The following is a 23,762-nucleotide window of genomic DNA, read 5'->3' as shown; positions in this document are numbered from 1 at the left end:
AAATACAATTCATTTCAGTAGGCCTCTAAGGCAGGTGGCCAAATACTTTTGAAAGTGGTAAAAATGCCCCTGTGACAACTGTTTTGTAATGTGTTGCTGCCATTAAATTCTAAGTTAATGATTATTTGCAAAAAAAAAAAAAAGTTTCTCAGTTGGAACATTAAGTCTCTTGTCTTTGCAGTCTATTTAATATTGAATATAAGTTGAAAAAGATTTGCAAATCATTGTATGCAGCTGTGAGATAGGCTCCAGCACCCCCCGCGACCCCAAAAAGGACAAGCGGTAGAAAATGGATGGATTGTATTCTGTTTTTATTTACGAATTGCACAACGTGCAAACTTCACTGGTTTGGGGTTTCGTACAACGCGGGAGGCATACGTCGCGGTGACGTCACGTTGACGTTCCCGTAGCAACTGGGCCGTGGTGGAGGTGGGGGGGAGAAAAAAAAGCTGGGCGAGCGTGTGTGCGTGTGCGTGTGCGTGTGCGGGCGGACGCGTCGTGGAGCTTCCATGAGGAGAAGATGCTGAACATGTGGAAAGTTCGAGAGCTGGTGGACAAGGCGTGAGTAGTCGAGGCGGAGCTATGCTAAGCTAACCGGCTAGGTTGCTGCGTGACGTCATAGCCGCCGTTAGCTTTTAAAAAAAAATATTATTATAACCTTGCTGTAAAACGTGCCACTTTTTAGTGAACAGCGCGTCTTTAAATGATTCAAATGTCACAATGTCGCATACTAGTGCCATATAATGTGGCTTAGCTGGCTTGAAATGCTTTTTGTCCTTTTTAGTCACAGCTAGCCAGGTAGCTAACGGTGCTAGCATAGCTTAGCATAGCATAGCATAAACCGTTATCTGCAGCATCACGCCCATGTTTGCACCCGCAGGGCATGCATGGAAATATGTTTGTGGAAACATGCGAACATTCACAAAGTGTGCATTTTTGCGTGTTCTCCATAACGTCCTCACTAATCCTTGACGCTCCAAACAAGGCCCTCTCTTCCCCCCATCACACAAAAGAGCTTATAGTTAGCAAACAAAACCAACAGGACTTTAGCAGGCTCACATTCCTTGCAGAGAACACTAATATAACAATGTGGATGAAGTGTGTGTGCAGGCATACGCTTTTAAATGGTTTCCCTTGCAGACATTTAATTGTGTTTATGTGTGTGTGTGTGCACCACCAGCACCAATGTGGTGATGAACTACTCTGATATCGAGTCCAAGGTGAGAGAGGCCACCAATGACGACCCTTGGGGACCTTCTGGTCAGCTGATGGGAGACATAGCCAGGTGCGTGCGGTCCATTTACGAACTTTGTTGGCTCTTGAACGTGTTTCTTAAATCGAAAAGTTTCGTACAGAGTAGCAAATCTCTCAATCGAAACAATGTACATATGTAGGGCTGCAACTAACAATTAATTTGGTAATCGATTAATCTGTTGATTATTACTTCGATTAATCGATTAATAATCGGATAAAAGAGACAAACTACATTTCTATCCTTTCCAGTATTTTATTGGAAAAAAACAGCATACTGGCACCATGTTGTGGACATTGGGGGTGCAGCATACACCAATAATAACACAGAAATGTAACTCATCAGATCAGAACTGAATCAGATATTGTACACGTTTCTGTTGTGAATAATAAAGGATTCATATTTTAGGCTGCCTCTGAATAATAGCATGAAATATTCCAGCACCTTCATAACGTTTAGTTATACTAAAGCGTCACTCAAATCTAAATATATTTATATAGCTTTATCGGGCCCGGCTACATTGATCCATTATGAAACCAACCCGAGATATTTCTGTCCGTTACGTTTATTTCGAAATTGGTAACCGTGCGTTTTCTCTCTCAAAACGGAGTCAAATGTGCCGGAGACACATTATCAGCCCCGCGTTGCAACAAAGGCATAACGTTAACGTTACTCACAAAAAAGCTGAACTCGTGAATAGGGATGATGTTTGATAAGGAATTATCGAGTTGGAGCCTATTATAGAATCCTCTTATCGAACCGATTCCTTATCGATTCTCTTATCGAGTCCAGATAGGTTGTTGTATATGGAAAAAAACACACAATATTTGGTTGAACAAAAGCTCACTTTTATTATATAATAAAAAAATAAAATCTAATAAATAAATAAATATTGACTGTTACCCACCTAAAAAAATACAATAAAATAAATAAATATTGACTGTTGTTACCCAAAGTATATTAAGTGGGATTTTTCAGAGAAACAAATATATACAGGAACACAAAAACAAGCTGTCTCTGTGATCACTATAGGTGTATAAATAATAATATAGTGTTAAATAAAATCAGTCCCTTGTGCACAAAACTGGAAATAATACAGCTCTCCAAAAAGTGCACTTCTGCTGCTATTTGACATAACTGTTATGATGCTTTGACATTTTTGCACTTTATTTCTTTATTGAAAGAAAATTATATGAATAGAAAAGTTGTTTGCAAATGTGGTTACAATGCTAATAAATGAAAAGTTAAAGCTAAAAAAAGAAATACACTTTATTGAGTTAACATTATTTCTTTATGGGGGAAACATGTTATGAGCGAGAGAATATAACAACTACACTACCCAGCATGCAACGGGAGTTACGAGCATGCGCGGTAGCCCCGAAAAGTGTTGCATGTTGCCACGCTGTGAAAGTAAACGTGAAGAACTCAGCCAACACGCCTCGTCTGCATTATTTATAATTAGACAAACAACACATATACAGTGTGATTTTGTAACGTTTACAAGGAAAGAAAAACAAAAGTTAAAAAAGGGAGATATGTTGTATATATATGTATGTGCTGCGGTTGTTTTAAGAACGTTGCGACAGCTGCCGTAAAGGAGGTGCGTTGCTATGTTTCCGGTTGGTAGTAAAAGTGTTGGTCATGTGTTTTACCCTGCTCAAATCTCTCAGTAAAGTTATTCGATGGATTATAGCTTTTGTTTTGAACTTTATTACACCTTGGAGCGCTTTTTCCCGTCCATTGTTTTCCTGCTTTCGCTATCTGCGCCTAATGACTGAGCTACGTGACGTCATTTATTGTGATGTCCCACGGAGCATTTCTGGTCGGGACGGGATTCGAATAACGAATCAACTCTTTTCCTTTACTATAGTGGTCTCGATAACGGGTACCGGTTCTCAAAAAGGGATTCGAGTCCGAGGACTCGGTTCTTTTCTTATCAAACAACCGGGAAAACCGGTTTCGAGTATCATCCCTACTCATGAATGCATGTTGCCACTATGGACTTAAAAAGTTACGTAGCGTGAGTTGTTCCCTTCATCCATGGCTCCAACATGTTTCCTTTTCAGGTGCTCCTGAAGCAATGTTGTACTTCCGTGCCATTTTGCAGGAAACGGTCTTCTTTGAAGTCTTTAAAGTAAAGTGTTCCCACACTTTTGACGACTTAGGTCGTACACTTTTCTCCATTGAAGCAATAACCTCGAGATATTTCTCCGCTAAACTATCCGTACTGTTTTCCTGCGCCATTTTTTGAATGTTTCCAGCAAAGGAGGCGGCGTCGTCACGTGAGCTGCACATGACACATTATTGGCTAGCTTACGCCACCTCATGAGACGTAGCCTCAGCGCCGCCCTCGCGCTGTTTTGTACTGTTTTTTGTACTTATTTTGATTATTGTTTCTCAGCTGTTTGTAAATGTTGCAGTTTATAAATAAAGGTTTATAAAACAAAAAAACCCAACAACAAAAAAATAACAAAACAAAAAAAAGCCTACGCGCATAGCATAGTTCCAACGAATCGATGACTAAATTAATCGCCAACTATTTTGATAATCGATTTTAATCGATTAGTTGTTGCAGTCCTATACATATGATTATCGGGTTCCAACTAGGGTTGGGCGATATGGCCTTTTATTAACATTACAATATTTTTAGGCCATGTCACGATACACGATATATAGGGATGATGTTTGATAAGAAATTATCGAGTTCGAGCCCATTATCGAATCCTCTTATCGAACCGATTCCTTATCGATTCTCTTATCGAATCCAGATAGGTTGTTGTATATGGAAACAAAACACAATATTTGGTTTAACAAAAGCTCACTTTTATTTTATAAGAAAAAAAAATAAAAGTAAATAAATATTGACTGTTGTTACACCCCTAAAAAAATAAAATAAAATAAATAAATATTGACTGTTGTTACCCATGGTATGGTATTTTTATTTTTTTTTGTCATACAAAAATACAATCATGTGTGCTTACGGACTGTATCCCTTGCAGACTGTATTGATAGATATTGATATATAATGTAGGAACCAGAAATATTAATAACAGAAAGAAACAACACTTTTGTGCGAATGAGTGTGAATGAGTATAAATGGGGGAGGGAAGTTTTGTGGGTTGGTGCACTAATTGTAAGTGTATCTTGTGTTTATTATGTTGACTTAATTAAAAAAAAAAATAATAATAATAATTTTTTCTTGTGCGCCCGGTACCAATCGATCCACGGACCGGTACCGGGCCGCGGACCTGTGGTTGGGGACCACTGGTGTAGGCTACAAGATAACGTTAACGTTATCAGACACATACAAAAAGGCTAATGTTACCGTTAGCTACTGGCTATGCTTAGGTAACGTTAGTCTAGCTAACATTACTGCAATCCTGGATTGACATACGAGGTAGCGTTATTTTAGCCTAAAGGCTACGAGTGAGCAGATATGGAAATTAACCGGCAACAGTTAACGTTAGTTACTCACCAGCACTATCACTGGAATTGGCGCTGCAGGTTGAAGAGGGGCGTGCTTCGTCGCTGCTTCTCCACGACACCTTTCTCTAACCTTCGGGTTATGTGCAGCCTGAACATGTTTCAACATGCTTGTTTTACTTCCCCCCCTTAGATGAGAGCGAAGCCTGGCAATAATTGCAGATAGCCGTTTCCTCGTCGTATTTTTTTGTAAAATGAAGCCATGCCTTGAGGCGTTTTTTTCCGGTCCATTGTTGCTGCTTTCTGTATCTGCCGCCTAATGACTGAGCTACGTCTATTCCTGGGACGTGCCACAGGGCATTTCCTAGTATAAAAAAAGGGATTCATTCCCAGGGATTCGAATAAAGAACAAACTCTTTTTCTTTACTATAGTGGCCTCGATAACGGGACCCAGTTCTCAAAAAGGGATTTGAGTCAATGGAATCGGTTCTTTTCTTATCGAACAACCGGGAGAACTGGTTTCGAACATCATCCCTAACGATATATTAGGGGTGTAACGGTACACAAAAATTTCGGTTCGGTACGTACCTCGGTTTAGAGGTCACGGTTCGGTTCATTTTCGGTACAGTAAGAAAACAACAAAATATAAATTTTTTGGTTATTTATTTATCAAATTTGTAAACAATGGCATAACATACATATACACACAGGGTCCATTGCCAGGGTTAATGTGGTCAACATATATAAAATCAAATCTAAATAAGATAAGGCTCAGAATGGTTTCTTAACAAAACCTTTCTACATATAAAGTGCTTTTTTTGATTGATTGATTGAGACTTTTATTAGTAGATTGCACAGTACAGTACATATTCCGTGCAATTGACCACTAAATGGTAACACCCCAATAAGTTTTTCAACTTTTCTAAGTCGGGGTCCACGTTAATCGACATAAAACTGCCTCAAGTTGTTGCTCAGATTGAATAAAATCACAAAAGTTGTCTTCTACATATAAAAAGTGCAACATTAAACAGTTTCAAGTCAACTCAGCCTCAGATTAACTTTTATTCCCCCCCCCCCCAGCCTGGCTAACTTGGCAGCAAGAGGATATATGGGCTCATTTTTCTTCCACCATAGAAGTGGCTCAAAATCTAGTTTTTAAAACAACACGGTCTTAAATCTGCTGCTATAAAATTTTTTTTTATTGCTTTAGCCCTGCCTGACTCGCCGAGGAGAGGCTGCTTGAATGCGGTGGGAGCTGTTTGCTCGTCTTTATCTTCGTTAAAGCGACGTTCACTTGGGGGTGGTGACGCTTCAAATGGGTTAGCATGTTTGACGTGTTGGCAGAAGCATGCCTTACCGCTGCTGAACTATGTCGGCAAACCTCCGTCCTCCATTGTTGTATCGCACCGCGCAGCCAAAGTGTTCCCAAACGGGAGATCTTAACGAGGCAGGAGGGTCTTCCAGCTCTGGCTTCTATATGTTGTCGTAGCCCGGTCGTTGCTAACATGCCGTGTGTTGTGCCTCGGTATGCATTGTTTACACAACGTGCGGTGTGCTACTTAATATGTCCGTGTGGAAACTCGTTCGGTACACCTCCGAACCGAACCGAAAACCCCGTACCGAAACGGTTCAATACAAATACACGTACTGTTGCATCCCTACGATATATATCTCGATATTTTGCCTTAGCCTTGAATGAACACTTGATGCATATAATCACAGCAGTATGAGGATTCTATGTGTCTACATTAAAACATTCTTCTTCATACTGCATTAATATATGCTCATTATAAACATTCATGCAGAGAGGGAAATCACAACTAAGTCAATTTAAACAAAAGTGTATTTATTAAACAGTTATTAAGCAGTGGCACAAACATTCATGTCATTTCCAAAACAGAAAGTGCAAGATTGTCAGAGACATTTTAAAACAAGCTATAAGTGCACTTTTGTGAATGATGTCACCAAGATGACGTATCAAAACAACCCTAAATTAAAGTGCACTTTTTGTACAGAACGCCACTACAATAGTTTAAAACATATAAAGGGCACTTTTGTGCATGATGTCACTAAGATGACGTATCAAAACAACCCTAAATTAAAGTGCACTTTTTGTACAGAACGCCACTACAATAGTTTAAAACATATAAAGTGCACTTTTGTGCATGATGTCACTAAGATGACGTATCAAAACAACACTAAATTAAAGTGCACTTTTTGTACAGAACGCCACTACAATAGTTTAAAACATATAAAGTGCACTTTTGTGCATGATGTCATTAAGATGACGTATCAAAACAACCCTAAATTAAAGTGCACTTTTTGTACAGAACGCCACTACAATAGTTTAAAACATATAAAGTGCACTTTTGTGCATGATGTCACTAAGATGACGTATCAAAACAACCCTAAATTAAAGTGCACTTTTTGTACAGAACGCCACTACAATAGTTTAAAACATATAAAGTGCACTTTTGTGCATGATGTATTTCAATAACTGTTAAATAAAAATGAGCTGCATAATAGGAAATCAAATAGTGTTCGTCCTTCGCTATGTGGTAGGTTCCTGCGGACGTTATCTCCTTCTGTTGACTATTTTTTTCATACGGTGCTGATGTGGAAATGGTTGCCTCGGCATTTTGTTGGTGTGGCACCAAACGGAGATGTTGACATGCAGAGTTTCAAGCACTCTTCATTCTCTAGCAGGCGACTTTTCAAATGATGCTACATAAGTAGAGCTGCTACTTTTTGTACGCTTTTGCCGCATACTTGACATATTACGGTTGTCTGTTCGACGTCTTCCCGCTTGAAGCCAAACCACCGCCAGACGATGTTTTTCTTGGGAATTAATTCTTCCTTCATTTGTTACTAGATTCGCACCTTCTTTCTCTCGTATTACCACTCGCACCGCAGCTAACGTTACTCATGCCGCTACCTCTCTGCTCCTGTGGGCGTATATGACGTTCTATGTGACGTATGTAAGAAGGCGCGCTTGTTTTACGTCTCTGTGAGAAGGAGAGACAAGAAAGAGTGAGAAGAGCCTGCAGTGTAATGCCCGCAGCTAAAAGCAACTGCGTGAGAACGTATACTCGAATATCACGATATAGTCATTTTCTATATCGCACAGAGACAAACCCGCAATATATCGAGTATATCGACATATCGCCCAGCCCTATCCCAAACCATAGACATGGTGTCGTTATTCAGTCACCGAGGGAGCTCGCTTGTTAGCCACGGCTACAGCACCGGCAACAACACACTCTTGTTGTTGTTATGCTGCGCTCGCGGCGGTTTGATGAGGTCATCAAGAGTCGCCAGTAAACCTCTCATGCTGCAGTTGTGCTGCAACTCCTGTGTTGTGTGTGGGAGAGGGGAGAGGGGAGACGCAACGTCCGCGTTTTACCGGACATCTCTAGTTTTGGGACAACCCTCGTGAAAACACACACAGACACTAACACACTTTCACTGCAACTTCACAAATGATGATACGTTTAAAAAAAAAGTGTCCATGTCACCTGAATGTGAGCAGATCCACCTTCATGTACGAGCAGTTCCCCGAGGTGATGAACATGCTGTGGACGAGGATGCTGAAAGACAACAAGAAGAACTGGAGGCGCGTCTACAAGGTGCGGCCATTTCATTAGGAACGCCGCCCGATGAGATCCGGTAGCTGGATGACGGGGACCGTTTTGCTCTGTTGTGACGTGCCAGGCGTTGCTGCTGCTGGCCTACCTGATCAGGAACGGGTCCGAGAGAGTGGTGACCAGCGCGAGAGAACACATCTACGACCTGAGGTCTTTGGAGAACTACCACTTCCTCGGTGAGTCTCGGCCAGATTCTCGTCGGGAGGGAACACTGGCAGGAAACCGCTCACTCCAAGCTGTGCACAGACGAGAACGGTAAAGACCAAGGCGTCAACGTGCGGCAGAAGGTGAAGGAGATGGTGGAGTTCGTCCAGGACGACGACCGACTCCGGGAGGAGCGGAAGAAGGCCAAGAAGAACAAGGACAAATACATCGGCGTGTCCTCCAACAGCATGGGAGGAGGAGGAAGCTTCAAGAACTGTGAGTATGCAGGGTTTCCCACACATTCATTTATTTGTGGCGGCCCGCCACGAAAGAATTACGTCCGCCACAAATAAAAATAAATAAATAAATAATAATTTATTTTATTTATTTTTTGTCCTGTCCAGCTTCTCAGGCAAATCATATAGTTGATGTAGATGCCCATATAGGCTGTTCAGATTTACTTTACAAAAGAGAAGTGTAGGATACTTCTCTTGTTGCCTTATTTGTATTTGACTTTATTAAATGTATTTATATTAGAAACACAACATGTGTATATAACAAAGGGTGCAAAGTCTGCAGGCAGTAGGAAACACATGGTTAAGTGTAGGGAGTAAAACTGATGGCAGTCTAAAGTTCAAGATTTTTGGAGCTCTTTGTTCAGTGGATCAGGGGCCGTACTTATCAAGCTTCTCAGAATTACTCCTAAGAAGTCTGCTAAGAGTTGACTTAAGAGTAAATAAATTCTTCGCTGAAAGCTGCACTTAAAAGTTGGTTACCAAGCGTCTTACTCACACTTTCAGCGAAGTGTAGGACTGAAACTTAAGTGTCACACTCAGAGCTGAATTACGACATTACTATGTGCCGTAAACGGAATTTTAGGTGACGTCATTTCTGTGTCCATAGAAATGACCAATCACGGAAGGGAATCCGTTGTCTAAGAATAAAGAAATATCTTGGAAATATTTAAGTGGACAATGGGAGTGTATATTTTGACAATAAACTACAAAATAATACAAAACAAACTAGTCCCCGCCGGCACTCACGCTACCGCTCCCTCTCTTCTCTTCTCTCGCCCACACACTCACTGACGTCACTCACCTCACGGCCACACACATACGCTACTGTCATAACATTTTCTTTCCAATTCATTAATTAGGCAACTAATTTGAAACTGGTGTGGGTGGCTCTATATATACTAGTCCACTGCAGCCACATGCAGAAATCAACATGGAATCGAAAAGTATTAAATCTGTGACAAAAATAATACCCGCTCTGTCTAAACGATACCGTTTGATCAGCTGCTCGTCATCAAACAAATCCAGGACATCGTTCCGCTCCCTGAACGTTGGCGCACGTCTCTCTCGCCTCAGTGCCATCCCCTGCTGGCAACTCCTAACCACTTAAGACACCTCTGAAGGTCTCTTAAATATCGTGGAGAGTAGGAGTGATTCTTAGACTTAAGAACGTTGATAAAAAGCTTTTATTCTTAAGTTTGAGAGTAGGACTAAATTTCGCAAATTCTCAGGACTTAAGTGTAAAATGGCACTCTAAGAAGCTTGATAAGTACGGCCCCAGATGTTTGATGAAGCTTTGTGTCTATCTACCACCACTACTGTTTTCTGTTTATTTGTTACTGACTGTGGCAGGACACCTCTGCCTCTGTTTCACTTTATGTTGCTGGTAAATAATATGGTTGTAGTAGTAGGCTAAAGTTAAATTATTTAGTATGCACTAATTAAAGGGGCAGAGCTTTGAGACATTTTAGCATTTATATTTTATAAGATATCATTTTTGTAAGAACCACAATTAATAAATATATTTCAGTGAATAACTTATTGTGTTGTAATTATATTGTAAAATGGATGGATGGATGGACGTTTAAAACAAAACTGTTATTATTAATTAGTAAGTATACATTTTTTTAGCCTTTTTAGAGAAAATCAAATCATTGTAGTAAATTATGCAAATTACTCGATGTCACGGTGACCACGCCCATAGCCACGCCCCCACCGCCACAGGTATCTTGGCAGTTTATGGGAAACACTGGTGTGCGTCTCCTCCATCGCCCATCGCCGCCTCATCACGTCTCCTCGCGTGTCCCCTCCCCACAGCCACCGAGCTGGAGCGCAGCAAGTGGGACGAGGACTGGGACAAGAGCCGGGCGGCGTTCCCCTTCAGCGAGAAGCTGGGTGAGATCAGCGAGAAGATCGGCAGCACCATCGACGACACGCTCAGCAAGTTCCGCAAGAAGGAGCGAGACGAGTCCCCCGACAGGATCAGGTAAGCGCATTCCTCCCGCGCGGCTCCTTCCGGCGCCGAGTCCTACGTGTCGCTTCCTGTGGTTGCCGTAGCGACAACGAGGAGGACAGGGCGTCCAGAAACGGTCGCCAGGACGCCCTGGAGTTTAAAGACGAGGAGGAGACGGTGACGACCAAGAGCATCCAGATCACGCAGGCCACGGAGACCACCACAACTACCACACGCAAGCGCAGCGGCGGCACCGGCACCAAGACTTTGGACCTTGGCGCGGCCGCCCACTACACCGGAGACAGGAGCGCTGAGGAAGAGGTGCTCGCCGCACGCTCGCTCTTTTCCCTTCCCCTCAATCGCCTTTAACCCCGCCCTCTCTCTGGTCCTTCCTCAAGTCATCCGCGAGGAAGTCGCCCGGCGGCGGTCTGGCCGACCTGCTGGTCATCGATCCGTCGTCCAATCAGGGCTCTGCAGCAGGTAACAACACAAAGAGAGTGTCTTCCGGCGAAGTGTGTGACCGTGTGCACGCGTCGCCAGGTGGAAGCTCCGACCTCATCGACGCCTTCGCCGACTTCTCCTCGCCAGCGGCGTCGGCCAGTAAAGACTTTTCTTGACTCGTATGATTCTTTAACGTAACTTTTCACCAACTCCTGACGTCTGTCACGTGACTAGCTGCGGCGCCGGCCAATGGCAACGCTGAATTTGGAGACTGGAGCACCTTCTCCAACCCCCCGCCTTCATCAAGCTCCGCCTCCTCCCAGCCGGTCGCCAACCTGTTTGGCAGCATCCAGTCGGCACCTGGCTCCAACCCTGCCCCTGTCCCTCCCTCGGCTGAGCTCTTTGACCTGATGGGCGGAGTCAACCCGCCGCTGAGCAACGCCGCGCTGAGCGCCTCTCAGAGTTTGACCTTCTCTGTGGGCGGGGCATCTGTTGCTATGTCGACCATGCCGCTCTCTCGTTCCCAGCAGGTGAGTCCTCTCGTGTTTCAACTTCTATGCCAGTGGTGTCCATTTGACTATGTAAGGAAAAAGATTTAAAAAATAGGAATATAACGACAAAAAGCTAACATTTTCAAAGTAATAATATTATTATACTTGGTTACTTACAACACAAAGTTGTCTTTAAATATTTACATCTGTTTTTAGCTTCTTCTTTTTATCAAAATGGCCCCCTTGGAAAAAAAAAAAGCCAAAATTGAAAATGTAGGTAAAGTAAATTTTATTTATATTGCTCTTCTCACAGAGCGAGCTCGCAAAGTGCTTCACAACAGAGACATTGCAAATAAAATTATAAAAATATTTATATGAACTAAAAGGAAAATGGAATATTACAGGAATGAGAAAACGCTCAAACGTTCAAATTAATATTATACTAATATTAGTATATTTTTTATATATATATATACATATATATATATATATTTTATATATATATATCTATATATATATATCTATAACACAGAGTTGATGCTCAGTTTTGTCTTTAAATATATACTGTATATATAACTTTTTTTTCTTTTATTTTTTTTACAAAATAAAAAATATCAAAATGGTCCCAACATACTTCGACTTTTCGACTTGGTAGAAATAGGTTCAGACGCCTCTAATCTAAAATATTAGAAGCTTTCAAAATTAACATTAAATTGATTAAAAATATAACAAAGTTTAGTTAATTAAAAAATATAAATAATACTGTTACCGTATTTCCTTGAATTGGCGCAGGGAATATAGTATTCGCACGTCTAGAATTACTGCCGGGTCAAACTCGTTTCTCAAAATAATTAACGCATGCTTGGCCTTATCGCCGGTTTATTATTGAAGCCGGATCAAATTCGTTTCGCAAAATATTAATTTTATTATCGCATGTCTATAATTTTCACCGGGTCAAACTCGTTTCGCAAAATATTTAGCATATGGCTAGAACTTCCACCGGGTCAAATTCGTTACGTCACGAGTGACGCATCTGTCCTCATTTTCAAAATGGAGGAAGCTGCTTTCAGTAGTTTACAATCGCACAAAGGAAAAAAGATAAAGAGCTTTTCAGTAGGATTTAAGGTCCAAGCTATTGAATACCGGTACAGTATGCTAAAGAGAACAGTAAGCAGCTATGTTTTATTAATATACCGTAGCTGCGTGTGTGAAATACTGTATAAGTCATTAAATGACTCCCGCCTCCTGGTGGTAGAGGGCGCTGCCGCGCTAGTGATCCTTCTTGCGACTTCCGGTACTGCAGAAGAAGTGAACACACGCAGCAAGAGATTTTTTTTCTTCCTTCTAACATGGAGGATTACATACCAGTATCTAAAATAAAACAGTTTTCTAAACTGGACTTTCAATGGAAGCAGGAGGTAATAATTAAAGGAATATCTCCATCGAGACAGAGACTTTTAAAACGGAAAAAAGAAAATAATGAAGACTTCTATAAACAAGTTATCGATGCTTTTGGTCAGAAGGAGCTGCAAATGGACTCCATTTATAAGTACAGGTAAGACCATAATAACGTTTTTTTTAATTAAATGTGCTTTTCATGATGGTATGCTTACATCACACTCAAAGCGCATGTCTAAATTTTATGGATTCTTCTTGGTAAACGCCGGAGTGAGAAGAGGTTTTAAAATAATTACCGCATGCACGGCCATCCCGCCGGTTTCCGGTAAACGCAGGTGTGACAGGAGGTTTTAAATTAATTAACGCCCCTGCGGCTATTCAACGAAATACGGTATGTTAACAGTATGTTAATTAGTTTGAAAAATTACAACAAAAATAAACACTGTTAAATGTGTAACTGAACTAGGGCTGCAACTAACGATTCATTTGATTGTCGATTATTACTTCGATTAATCGATTAATAATCAGATAAAAGAGGCAAACTACATTTCTATCCTTTCCAGTATTTTATTGGGAAAAAAAACCAGCATACTGGCACCATACTTATTTTGATTATTGTTTCTCAGCTGTTTGTACATGTTGCAGCTTATAAATAAAGGTTTATTAAAAAAACATAAAAAATAAAAATGGCCCATGCGCATAGCATAGATCCAACGAATCGATGACTAGATTAATCGCCAACTATTTTTATAATCGATTTAATCGATTAGTTGTTGCAGCCCTAAAGGCAAGGCAAGGCAAGGCAACTTTATTTGTATAGCGCTTTTCATACACAAGGCAGACTCAAAGTGCTTCACAGACAACAAAGTGAAATGAAAGAAAATAAAAGCAAAATTAAAATGCAGACAATAAAAATAAAAACAGTGCAGACGTTAAAAGTTAAAAGATTAAAAGATTTAGCTGAAAGCTAAGGTGAACATAAAAGTCTTCAGTCTAGTTTTAAAAGTAGTGAGAGTTGGGGAGAGTCTGACATCTTCAGGAAGTTTATTCCAGCTATGTGTTGCATAGTGACTGAATGATGATCTCCCTTGATTTGAGTTTACTCTTGGAACCGCTAACAGATTGGTCTCAGAAGATCTTAGTGATCTAGAGGGCGTATATAGTGGGAGCATATCAGTGATATACTTGGGCCCTAGACCATGTAGTGATTTATATGTGAGCAGGAGGATTTTGAAATCTATTCTCTGATGTACAGGGAGCCAATGTAAGGATTTAAGAATTGGTGTAATGTGCTCACATTTTTTGGTCTTTGTTAGAACTCTAGCAGCAGCGTTCTGAACAAGCTGTAGCTGCCTGACAGTTTTTTTGGGAAGACCTGCAAGGAGACCATTACAATAGTCTAGCCTACTGGTAATAAAGGCATGTACAAGTTTTTCTAAGTCTTGAGCTGACATGAGCCCTCTAAGTCTTTTTACATTTTTGAGGTGATAGTAGGCCGATTTTGTTACTGATTTGATGTGACTGTCGAAATGTAAATCAGAATCTAAAATAACCCCAAGATTTCTGGCTTTATTTGAGGTTTTCAGGGACAGTGATTTAAGGTGTTGGATGACTTTAAACCTTTCTTTTTTAGCACCAAAAACAATTATCTCAGTTTTATCTTCATTTAGTTGTAGGAAATTTTGGCACATCCAGTGTTTGACTTGCTCAATGCACTGGCACAGAAGATCTATGGGGCGATAGTCATTTGGTGATAGCGCTACATAGATTTGGGTGTCATCGGCATAGCAATGATGGTCAATGTTATTATTTTGCATGATTTGTCCTAGTGGGAGCATATAGATGTTAAATAAAGTCGGCCCCAAGATTGAACCTTGGGGGACTCCACACGTTACGTTGGTTGGTTCTGATACAAAGTCACCAATGGAAACAAAATAGTTCCTATCTTGTAGATATGACTTGAACCAGCTTAAAACTGTGCCTGAGATCCCCACCCAGTTTTCCAACCTGTCCAAAAGTATTGAGTGGTCGACAGTGTCAAATGCAGCACTGAGGTCCAAAAGCATTAATACTGAAGTTTTGCCAGAGTCTGTGTTTAGACGGATGTCATTTATAACTTTAAGAAGGGCCGTCTCTGTGCTATGAAGAGGTCGAAATCCTGACTGGAAGTTGTTGTGGCAGCCAGTAGAAGCCAAGAAGTGATTTAGTTGTTGGAGGACAACTTTCTCAATTATTTTACTTATGAATGGTAGATTTGAAATTGGTCTGTAGTTGTTGATAACAGAGGCATCTAGGCTCTGCTTTTTTAGAAGAGGTTTAATGACTGCAGTTTTGAAAGCCTTCGGGAAATTGCCCGATTTAATAGAATTATTAATTATTTGCAAGATGTCTGTTGATAGGCAGTCAAAAACATTCTTAAAGAAGTTGGTAGGTAAAACATCAAGGCAGCAGGTGGATGACTTTAGAGCTGTCACCGTTTCCACTAGAGTTTTAGAGTCTATGGCATTAAAGCTTGCCATCATTGCTGTGTTACTTTTGCCTAAATGGGGTGGTGATCCAACTTTTTTACTTGAGATATTGATGGTGCGTCTGATGCCTTCAATTTTATCAGTATAAAAGAATGCAAAGTCATTGCATTTCTGCGTGGAATGGAGTTCGGCTGGTATTTGTGTTGGGGGTTTAGTCAGTCTGTCAACGATTGTGAATAGGGTTTTGGCCTTATTTGTGTTGCTGTTTATGATATTGGAGAAGAATGTTTCTCTAGCACTTTTTAAGACTAAATTGTAGGCCTGGAGGCTCTCTTTATAGATGTCATGGTGAATATGAAGTTTTGTATTCCGCCAGATTCGTTCAGCCTTCCTGCACTCTCTTCTCTGGGCTGTTACAGCAGCAGATTTTCTCCAGGGTGCCTTTTGCTTGCCAGAAATCGTTTTAACTGTAACAGGTGCAATGATATCTATGATATTCACAATTTTGGAATTAAAGTTGCTTACAAGATCATCAGCATGACATGGGTTTAGAGGTGGTAGTGAGGAGATGGCGTTTTTAAAGAGGACATTAGCATGTTCATTTATGTACCGCTTTTTGACATTCTTTGATTCTGTTTGTGTGTCCGGAATTACAGAAATATTAAAGAAAACACAGAAATGATCAGACAATGAAGGATCAATCACAAGAACATCAGAAACATTGAGACCTTTTGTGATAATCAGGTCCAGGGTGTGTCCCTTATAATGTGTAGCCTCTTTCACATGTTGAGACAGTTCAAATGTGTCTAAAATAGTAAAAAGTTCTTTTGCGCCCTTGTCATTTAAATCGTCAATATGAAAATTAAAATCACCAGTTATAACCAGGCAGTCAAAGTCAGTGGAGATGCTAGACAATAGTTCAGTAAAATCATCAAAAAAATTTGCAGAATATTTAGGTGGCCTGTAGATAATTAACAAGAGAATTTTGGGAGAGCATTTCAACACAGCACACAGGTATTCAAATGATGTAAACTCACCGAGTGACATCTGTTTCCCCTGAAACATGTTTTTAAATATAGCAGCAACCCCTCCACCTCTTTTCCCCGATCTACATATATCAATGAAGTTATAGTTGGGGGGTGCTGTCTCGATCAGAATGCTTGCACTGTTATTTTGTTCCAGCCATGTTTCAGTTAAAAACATAAAGTCAAGTTTAGAAGTGCTAATAAAATCATTGACTAAAAATGATTTGCTATTCAGAGACCTGACATTGAGCAGACCCATCCTGATGGTGTTATTGACAGGCTTCGATGTTGGCTTTGATTTGGAGATAATAGGAATGAGATTGTTTAGGTTAGCAGGGTGGCTAAGTTTCCCAATGTTTACTCTCTTGGTAGTCACAACAGGGATGTAGAAGGTGCCATGATTTGATGTAGGCAACCTTGGGCCCAGCTGATAATGTGGTCTACTGCTGAACCCTTTTCTGTATCAGAAATATTCAGGACTGCTGTCAGGGCGAGGCGGGGTTTGCCGTAAGGGGGAGGGGGAGTGAGCAGCGTCAGAGCTGGGACGAACTACTGAAGGTGGACGTTGAGGGCGTGTAAGGGGTTGGCGTGAGAAAGGTGAAGTATGGCTGGGGGGTTGTGGAGCACGCCTTCGTGGAGGGGGTGGTGGAGGTGAGCGATGATCTAGGGGGGTAAAAATCTGAGTAGGGTGGGGCGTGAGTGGGGGTAGCTCCCGGAACTCCAAGGGGGAGAAGGGGGGAGAAAGGTCTACTTGAGGGAGGGAGAAAGATGGAGACGTGGATGGCTTGGGGGATGTGGGGGAGGGATCTTCACATGCATTCAGAATGGAGGGAGGGGCGGTAGAGGAGGATAGACACCTCTCCTCTTTGCTCTGGTGTATCTCATGGTCGACGTTCTCCTTTTGCGGTGGCGGTCCTCCTTCGACGTTCCTGATAGGCTGTGTTGTGTCTTCCTTCCTCGGTGGCTCCTCTTGTCTCTTGTCCTTGGCAGTGATGATAGATGCAAGATGCAGGAAGTGAAACATGTTGTTCATGAATAGCTTTACTCCCATCTTATTCAGGCAAAGTCCGTCTGCCTTAAAAAGATGCCTGCGGTCCCAGAAAAAGCTAAAATTGTCAATAAAATGCATTGAACGAGCAAGAAGTGCACTTGATAGCCACTCATTCAGCGAGTAAAGTCTACTGAATCTCTCAGCTCCTCTCCTGATTGGGGGTAGAGGACCACTGATAAAAACGTCAGCATTCACAGCGCTGACTGTTTCAAAGAGTTTATTGAAGTGCTCTTTCAGCTCTCTTGATTGTTGTTTTACAATGTCATTAAAACCAATGTGCAGGATGATATTTTTCACATTTGGGTGTGCAGCGACAATTTCCAGGATTCTTTTTTCCATGTCAGATACCATATCCTTCGGAAAGCAGAGTACTTTGGTGTTATTATTGCTTTTCATATCTTTTACAGAAAAGTCCCCCACAATCAGATTTTCAGGAGCTCTCGTTAGCTTTCTCTGTGGTGTAAAGTTAGCAGGTCTTACCCTTCTGCGTGGTGATGGTGGGTTATTCAGGCAATCAGAGGGGGATCCATTGTCCATCAACAGTGGGGCAAACCTGTTCTTTAGTTGGACACTTGCTTGCTGGGGAGGTTTATTGGTAGTTCTCCTCTTCTCAGCTGTCCGCTGCTGTGTCCTACGTGGCAGTGGAGTTGATGACGCAGTATGCCTGGCTGAAGATGGTAGCGCAGGCCAGCCGGTCAGATCAGAGATATCGGGGCGCTGGGTCCTGCCAGATATCCATTCTCCCTTGTCGCAGGGAGGTGGTCTTCTCTTTGGCTTTGCACCAAGTGTGTTCCAGGGAGGATTTTCACTGGTAGATTTATTACCCTCTACAGGGACCTCCCGTTTCTTCGTAGCTTCATTGTTGCTAGTTAGCTGGGTTGTAGCATGGTGCTGTCCAGTGTTTTCAGTCGACAGGAGTGCTAGAGTGGTGTTGTAGCCACATTGTCCATTCACTTCTAAATTCACTTCCAACCGATTCATTTTTATTTCCAACAGTAAAATCTTCTTTAGCAGTTTGTGGTAATCTTCCGTAGAGAAAGGAGGCATCTTATGCTGATTACCTTTAGCACTGTAGCACAGGCTCGGGCTCAGGCTTATCTTGAATGGTAGGCCTCCTCGCGTAGTGTTGAGGACGTCGTAAACTGAACTGAACATTAATATTTTTGGACAGACAAAATTGTACTATTATTTTTATTGCTATTATTATTTTGACAGTAGGGGCCCGCAGCATATTTTAGGGAACAAATAACAGTAAAAATGTAAAAAATAAAAATTAAAAAAAAAGAGCAAAAGATCTGACTGTAAATCAAGTAAATTTGTATTCGTATTATACTTCTCACAGAGAGAGTGCTTCACATGGTTAAAATATAAACGCCACAATTAAAACGAGCATACAGCATGATGCAACAAGAGCGAAAATGATAAATATGATGAAAATATTTATATGAAATAAAAGGAAAGTGGAATATTACAGGAATGAGAAAAAGCTGAAATGTTCCAATTAATAATAATATACTTGGTCACCTACAACAGTGGTCCCCAACCTTTTTGTAGCTGGGGACCGGTCAACGCTTGAAAATTTGTCCCACGGACCGGGGGGGGGGTATTAATTTTTTTTATTAATTTTTTTTTCATAAAGAAATACAATCATGTGTTCTTACGGACTGTATCCTTGCAGACTGTATTGATCTATATTGATATATAATGTATATATTGTGTTTTTTATGTTGATTTAATTTTTTTTAAAAAAATTATTATTATTTTTTTTCTTTTTTTAATTAAATTTCTTGCGAGGCCCGGTACCAATCGGTACCGGGCCACGGCCCGGTGGTTGGGGACCACTGGCATATAGCACTCGACATCCATTGCTTTCGGTCTCCCCTAGAGGGGGGGGGGGGGGGGGGTTACCCACATATGCGGTCCTCTCCAAGGTTTCTCATAGTCATTCACATTGACGTCCCACTGGGGTGAGTTTTCCTTGCCCGTATGTGGGCTCTGTACCGAGGATGTCGTTGTGGCTTGTGCAGCCCTTTGAGACACTTGTGATTTAGGGCTATATAAATAAACATTGATTGATTGATTGATTTATGTATTTTTCTTACAAAATTGAAAAATATCGAAATGGCCCCTGCATACTTTGACTTTTCAAAATGCGGCCATTGGTGGAAAAAGTTTGGACACCCCTGTTCTATGCTGTAAAACTTCAACGTGTTTCCCCTCAGAGTTTGGGAGGTCTCGTGTGTCAGCAGCTGCCCGCCGGGCTTAAGCAACAGGTCGGGATGGCGGGTCCGGGGTCTTTGGGGTCCACCTGGTCCGACCCGTCGGTCAACATCAGCCTGGACTTCTTATCATCCAGCCACCTTCCCACAAAGTCCCAGGCCACGCTCAACAACATCCTCCAGCCACAAGGTAACGTGTCCCGGGTGTTGCTAGGCAACCAGCTGCTAGCTTCTAGGCCTCCAGCAGAGTGGCGACTCCTCCCATCCCGTTGTGCGTCTTTGCAGGAGCGCCTCCCGTCGCCCTGATGGCCCAGAACTTTGGGGGACTCAACCTCAGCTCGCCGCCGCCGCACGCCACCCCCGTCGGACCTCTGGCCGGTCACGTGACCTCGGGTCCCGTCGGAATGGGCACGTTTCCGGTTAACGCCGGCATGATGGGAATGAACATGAGCATGAATATGGGCGTGTCTGCTCCCGCCATGATGGGCGGGATGAACGGCGTGGGAACGCCGGGCGTTGTTCCAGCCAAACAAGATGCCTTTTCTAGCTTTGGCAATTTCGGAAAATGAACAAGTGTGTGTGTGTGCAGTCAGGACTTGCATGTATCTCTGGTGGGGGTCCCGGGGCGTCCAGCGGACCAGAATGGTGGGTACCGGTCCGTGTTCCAGAACCACATTTGACTCCACACCGCTCAGGAGGACTTCACCAACATGAACTTCAAATGCCGCTCCATCATGAACACGTGTGAGTATTTTCCCACTCGGACGTGTTCAGACTTTGCTACAAACACTTTGCCGGTTTCCCTCCTCACTGTGGACTCGGCAGAACCACACAGACAAGGAAAGACCGTGGACATCATGATGTGGATCAGCGACTAGGGGTGGGAATCTTTGGGCCACTAACGAGTCGATCCGATTCCTGGAGTAATGTTCCAATTCAGATTCGGGTCTCAATTTAACGCATATTTGGATTATTTTCTTTATTTGAATTTAGGGCTGCAACAACTAATCGATTATAAAAATAGTTGGCGATTAATTTAGTCATCGATTCGTTGGATCTAGCAGAGGCTTTTTTTTTTTTTTTTTTTTTTTAAATAAATAAACCTTTATTTATAAACTGCAACATGTACAAACAGCTGAGAAACAATAATCAAAATAAGTATGGTGCCAGTATGCTGGGTTTTTTTCAATAAAATACTGGAAAGGATAGAAATGTAGTTTGTCTCTTTTATCCGATTATTAATCGAAGTAATAATTGACAGATTAATCGATTATCAAATTAGTTGTTAGTTGCAGCCCTATTTGAATTAGATTTTGGATTATTTTCTTTATTTGAATTTAGGGCTGCAACAACTAATCGATTATAAAAATAGTTGGCGATTAATTTAGTCATCGATTCGTTGGATCTATGCTATGCGCATGCGCAGAGGCTCTTTTTTTTTTATTTCTTTTTTTAAATAAACCTTTATTTATAAACTGCAACATTTACAAACAGCTGAGAAACAATAATCAAAATAAGTATGGTGCCAGTATGCTGTGTTTTTTTCAATAAAATACTGGAAAGGATAGAAATGTAGTTTGTCTCTTTTATCCGATTATTAATCGAAGTAATAATTGACAGATTAATCGATTATCAAATTAGTTGTTAGTTGCAGCCCTATTTGAATGAGATTTTTGAAAATATTAAATGGATTTAGGATCGAGATGAATAAGAATCGCGATTCGGATGGGAATTATTTTTTTTTGTGTGCACAAGATGTTGCACTCAAAAACATCGACATTAAGGGTGTGGATCTTTGGGCACCTAACAAGCGGGTGATGATTTGATTCCGAGTCGATTCTCGATTCAACATGATTTTCAATTTAATGGAAAAAAAACAAAACTTCTTTATTTGGATTTGATTTTTGAAAATAACATTGATTTAGGATCGCGATGCCTAAGAATCGCGATTCGTACGGGAATTGATTATTTAATTTTTTTTGTGCGCCTCCTACTGTCAGTACCCGGATGTTGCACTGAAAAACATAGACATTAAGGGTGTGAATCTGTGGGCACCCAACAAGTCGGTCCGTTTTTTCGGAGGTGATGATTTGATCCAGAGTCGATTCTCCATTTAATCCGATTTTCAATTGAATAAAAAAAAAGTGTTTCTTTGTTGGAATTCGATTTTTCTAAATAATAAATTGATTTAGAATCGTGATGAATAAGAATTGCGATTTGGATGGGAGTCAATTTTTGATTTTGATTTTTTTTTTGTGCCCCCCTACTGTCAGTACCCGGATGTTGCACTCAAAAACATAGACTTTAGGCCTGGGAATCTTTAGGCACCTAACGTTACGATTCCATTCCTGGGGTTCCGATTTGATTCAGAATCGATTTCAATTTAACATGGTTTTCAATATATATTTTTGTATTTTTCAAAATGATTTCTTATTAATTTAATTAGATTTTTAAAAGTAGTACATTTATTTAGAATCAGGATAAATAACAATCGTGATTTTTTTTTGTGCACCCCTATTGTCATTGCACTCAAAAACAGACAATAGGGGTGTGACTCTTTTGGGCATCTAACGATTCGATCCGATTCCCATTTCTGGGGTGACTATTTGATTGAGAATTGATTCGCAATTCAACACGATTCTCGATTTAAATAGATTTTTGCAATGTATTATTTAATATAATTAGGAGGAAACTTTTTCAAAACGGGCTAAAAATGCTCCTTCCGGTTGCATAGAGATGGCCTTTTTTAATCGATTTTTGAAAATGACAAATGGATTTAGAATCGGGATGAATTAAGAATCGTGATTCGGATGTAAATCGATTTTTTGGAGAGATGGACCCAAAGGAGATTGGTGTGTGCTGTAAGAGTGCAAGAGTGTGTGTATTAAAGTGTATGTGTGTAGTCACAACTAAGCAGAGCTTGTTGTCACTCTTGAGACAATGTGCTCCAAAATGACCAAATCTTTATTTTGTTACTCTCAAAAAAAAATTACTCCATAGATTTTAGTTTCGTATTAATTTACTTCTCTTCATACAGGAGCGCTACCGATTACATTGTTCAGTTGACGCAAATCATGTTTTTGTTTTTCTTTATTGTATATTTTCTGTAGTTTGTCCCTCCGTTGTATTAAATTATAACAATAAGAAGTCAGTATTGTTTATTGGTGGATCATGAATGAAAAGAGAGAAAAAAGGTAAACAGTGACTAAACCAGGGGTCGGCAACCCAAAATGTTGAAAGAGCCATATTGGACCACAAATACAAAAAAGTTAATCAGTCTGGAGCTGCAAAAAATTAAAAGACTTATATAAGTGTTATAATGATAGCAACAAGTGGCTAATTAGCTATATTAGCCTACTATCAAAATCACTATGTGTCGCAGGCTGACACAAATCTTCGTTGACAGAAATGTTGAAATTTAATATTTATTCTACACATTTTTACAACATTGGAAAACATTAGTAAAACTTCTCAGAGGCTGAGATAACTCCTGGAAATCACTGTCTTAAAATGGCCAAAGGTATAGATGTTTTTGTCCAAGTTAAAGGAAACGACAGGCCGTCTTCTTCTAATGGATTTATTACAATCTTTGCAAGATGGGTAAAGTTTGCTGTGGTCTGGAACAACATCAGTGTTTCCCACACATTCATTTATTTGTTGCGGCCCGCCACGAAAGAATTAAGGCCGCCACAAAATTTTTTTTTTTTTTTTCAAATTTTTTTTATTTATTTATTTATTTATTTTTGTCCTGTCCAGCTTCTCAGGCAAATCATATAGTTGATGTAGACGCCCATATCGGCTGTTCAGATTTACTTTACAAAAGAGAAGAGTAGGATAGAGATTTTTGGAGCTCTTTGTTCAGTGGATCAGATGTTGGATGAAGCTTTGTGTCTATCTACCACCACTACTGTTTTCTGTTTATTTGTTACTGACTGTGGCAGGACACCTCTGCCTCTGTT

The 23,762-nt window shown here is 40.9% G+C and overlaps 2 protein-coding genes across 2 annotated transcripts in view; both read left to right on the top strand.

Annotated features, from left to right (window-relative positions):
• The first annotated feature begins 428 nt into the window (after positions 1-428).
• On the top strand, positions 429-22,950 carry LOC133651192 (clathrin interactor 1-like). Its single transcript, XM_062049205.1, has 12 exons — positions 429-561; positions 1,181-1,285; positions 8,205-8,301; positions 8,387-8,495; positions 8,566-8,739; positions 10,575-10,743; positions 10,815-11,031; positions 11,109-11,190; positions 11,251-11,310; positions 11,386-11,681; positions 19,807-19,993; positions 20,089-22,950. Exons 1-12 carry the CDS (start codon positions 521-523, stop codon positions 20,370-20,372), a joined length of 1,821 nt encoding a protein of 606 aa, XP_061905189.1. The 5' UTR covers positions 429-520; the 3' UTR covers positions 20,373-22,950.
• Positions 20,415-23,762, top strand: part of LOC133651191 (transcription elongation regulator 1-like) — a 42,334-nt gene continuing 38,986 nt past the window's right edge. Inside the window, exon 1 of the mRNA XM_062049199.1 lies at positions 20,415-20,547. Within this exon, the coding sequence (XP_061905183.1) occupies positions 20,525-20,547 (23 nt within the window). The 5' untranslated portion in view covers positions 20,415-20,524. The remainder of the gene's footprint in view (positions 20,548-23,762) is intronic.

The sequence above is a fragment of the Entelurus aequoreus genome, linkage group LG05 (genome assembly GCF_033978785.1).
Source record: "Entelurus aequoreus isolate RoL-2023_Sb linkage group LG05, RoL_Eaeq_v1.1, whole genome shotgun sequence".
In the NCBI taxonomy this organism is placed as follows: Eukaryota; Metazoa; Chordata; class Actinopteri; order Syngnathiformes; family Syngnathidae; genus Entelurus; species Entelurus aequoreus.
The sequence above is the reverse complement of the archived record's forward strand: the minus strand, read 5'-3'. Positions and strand labels throughout refer to the sequence as shown.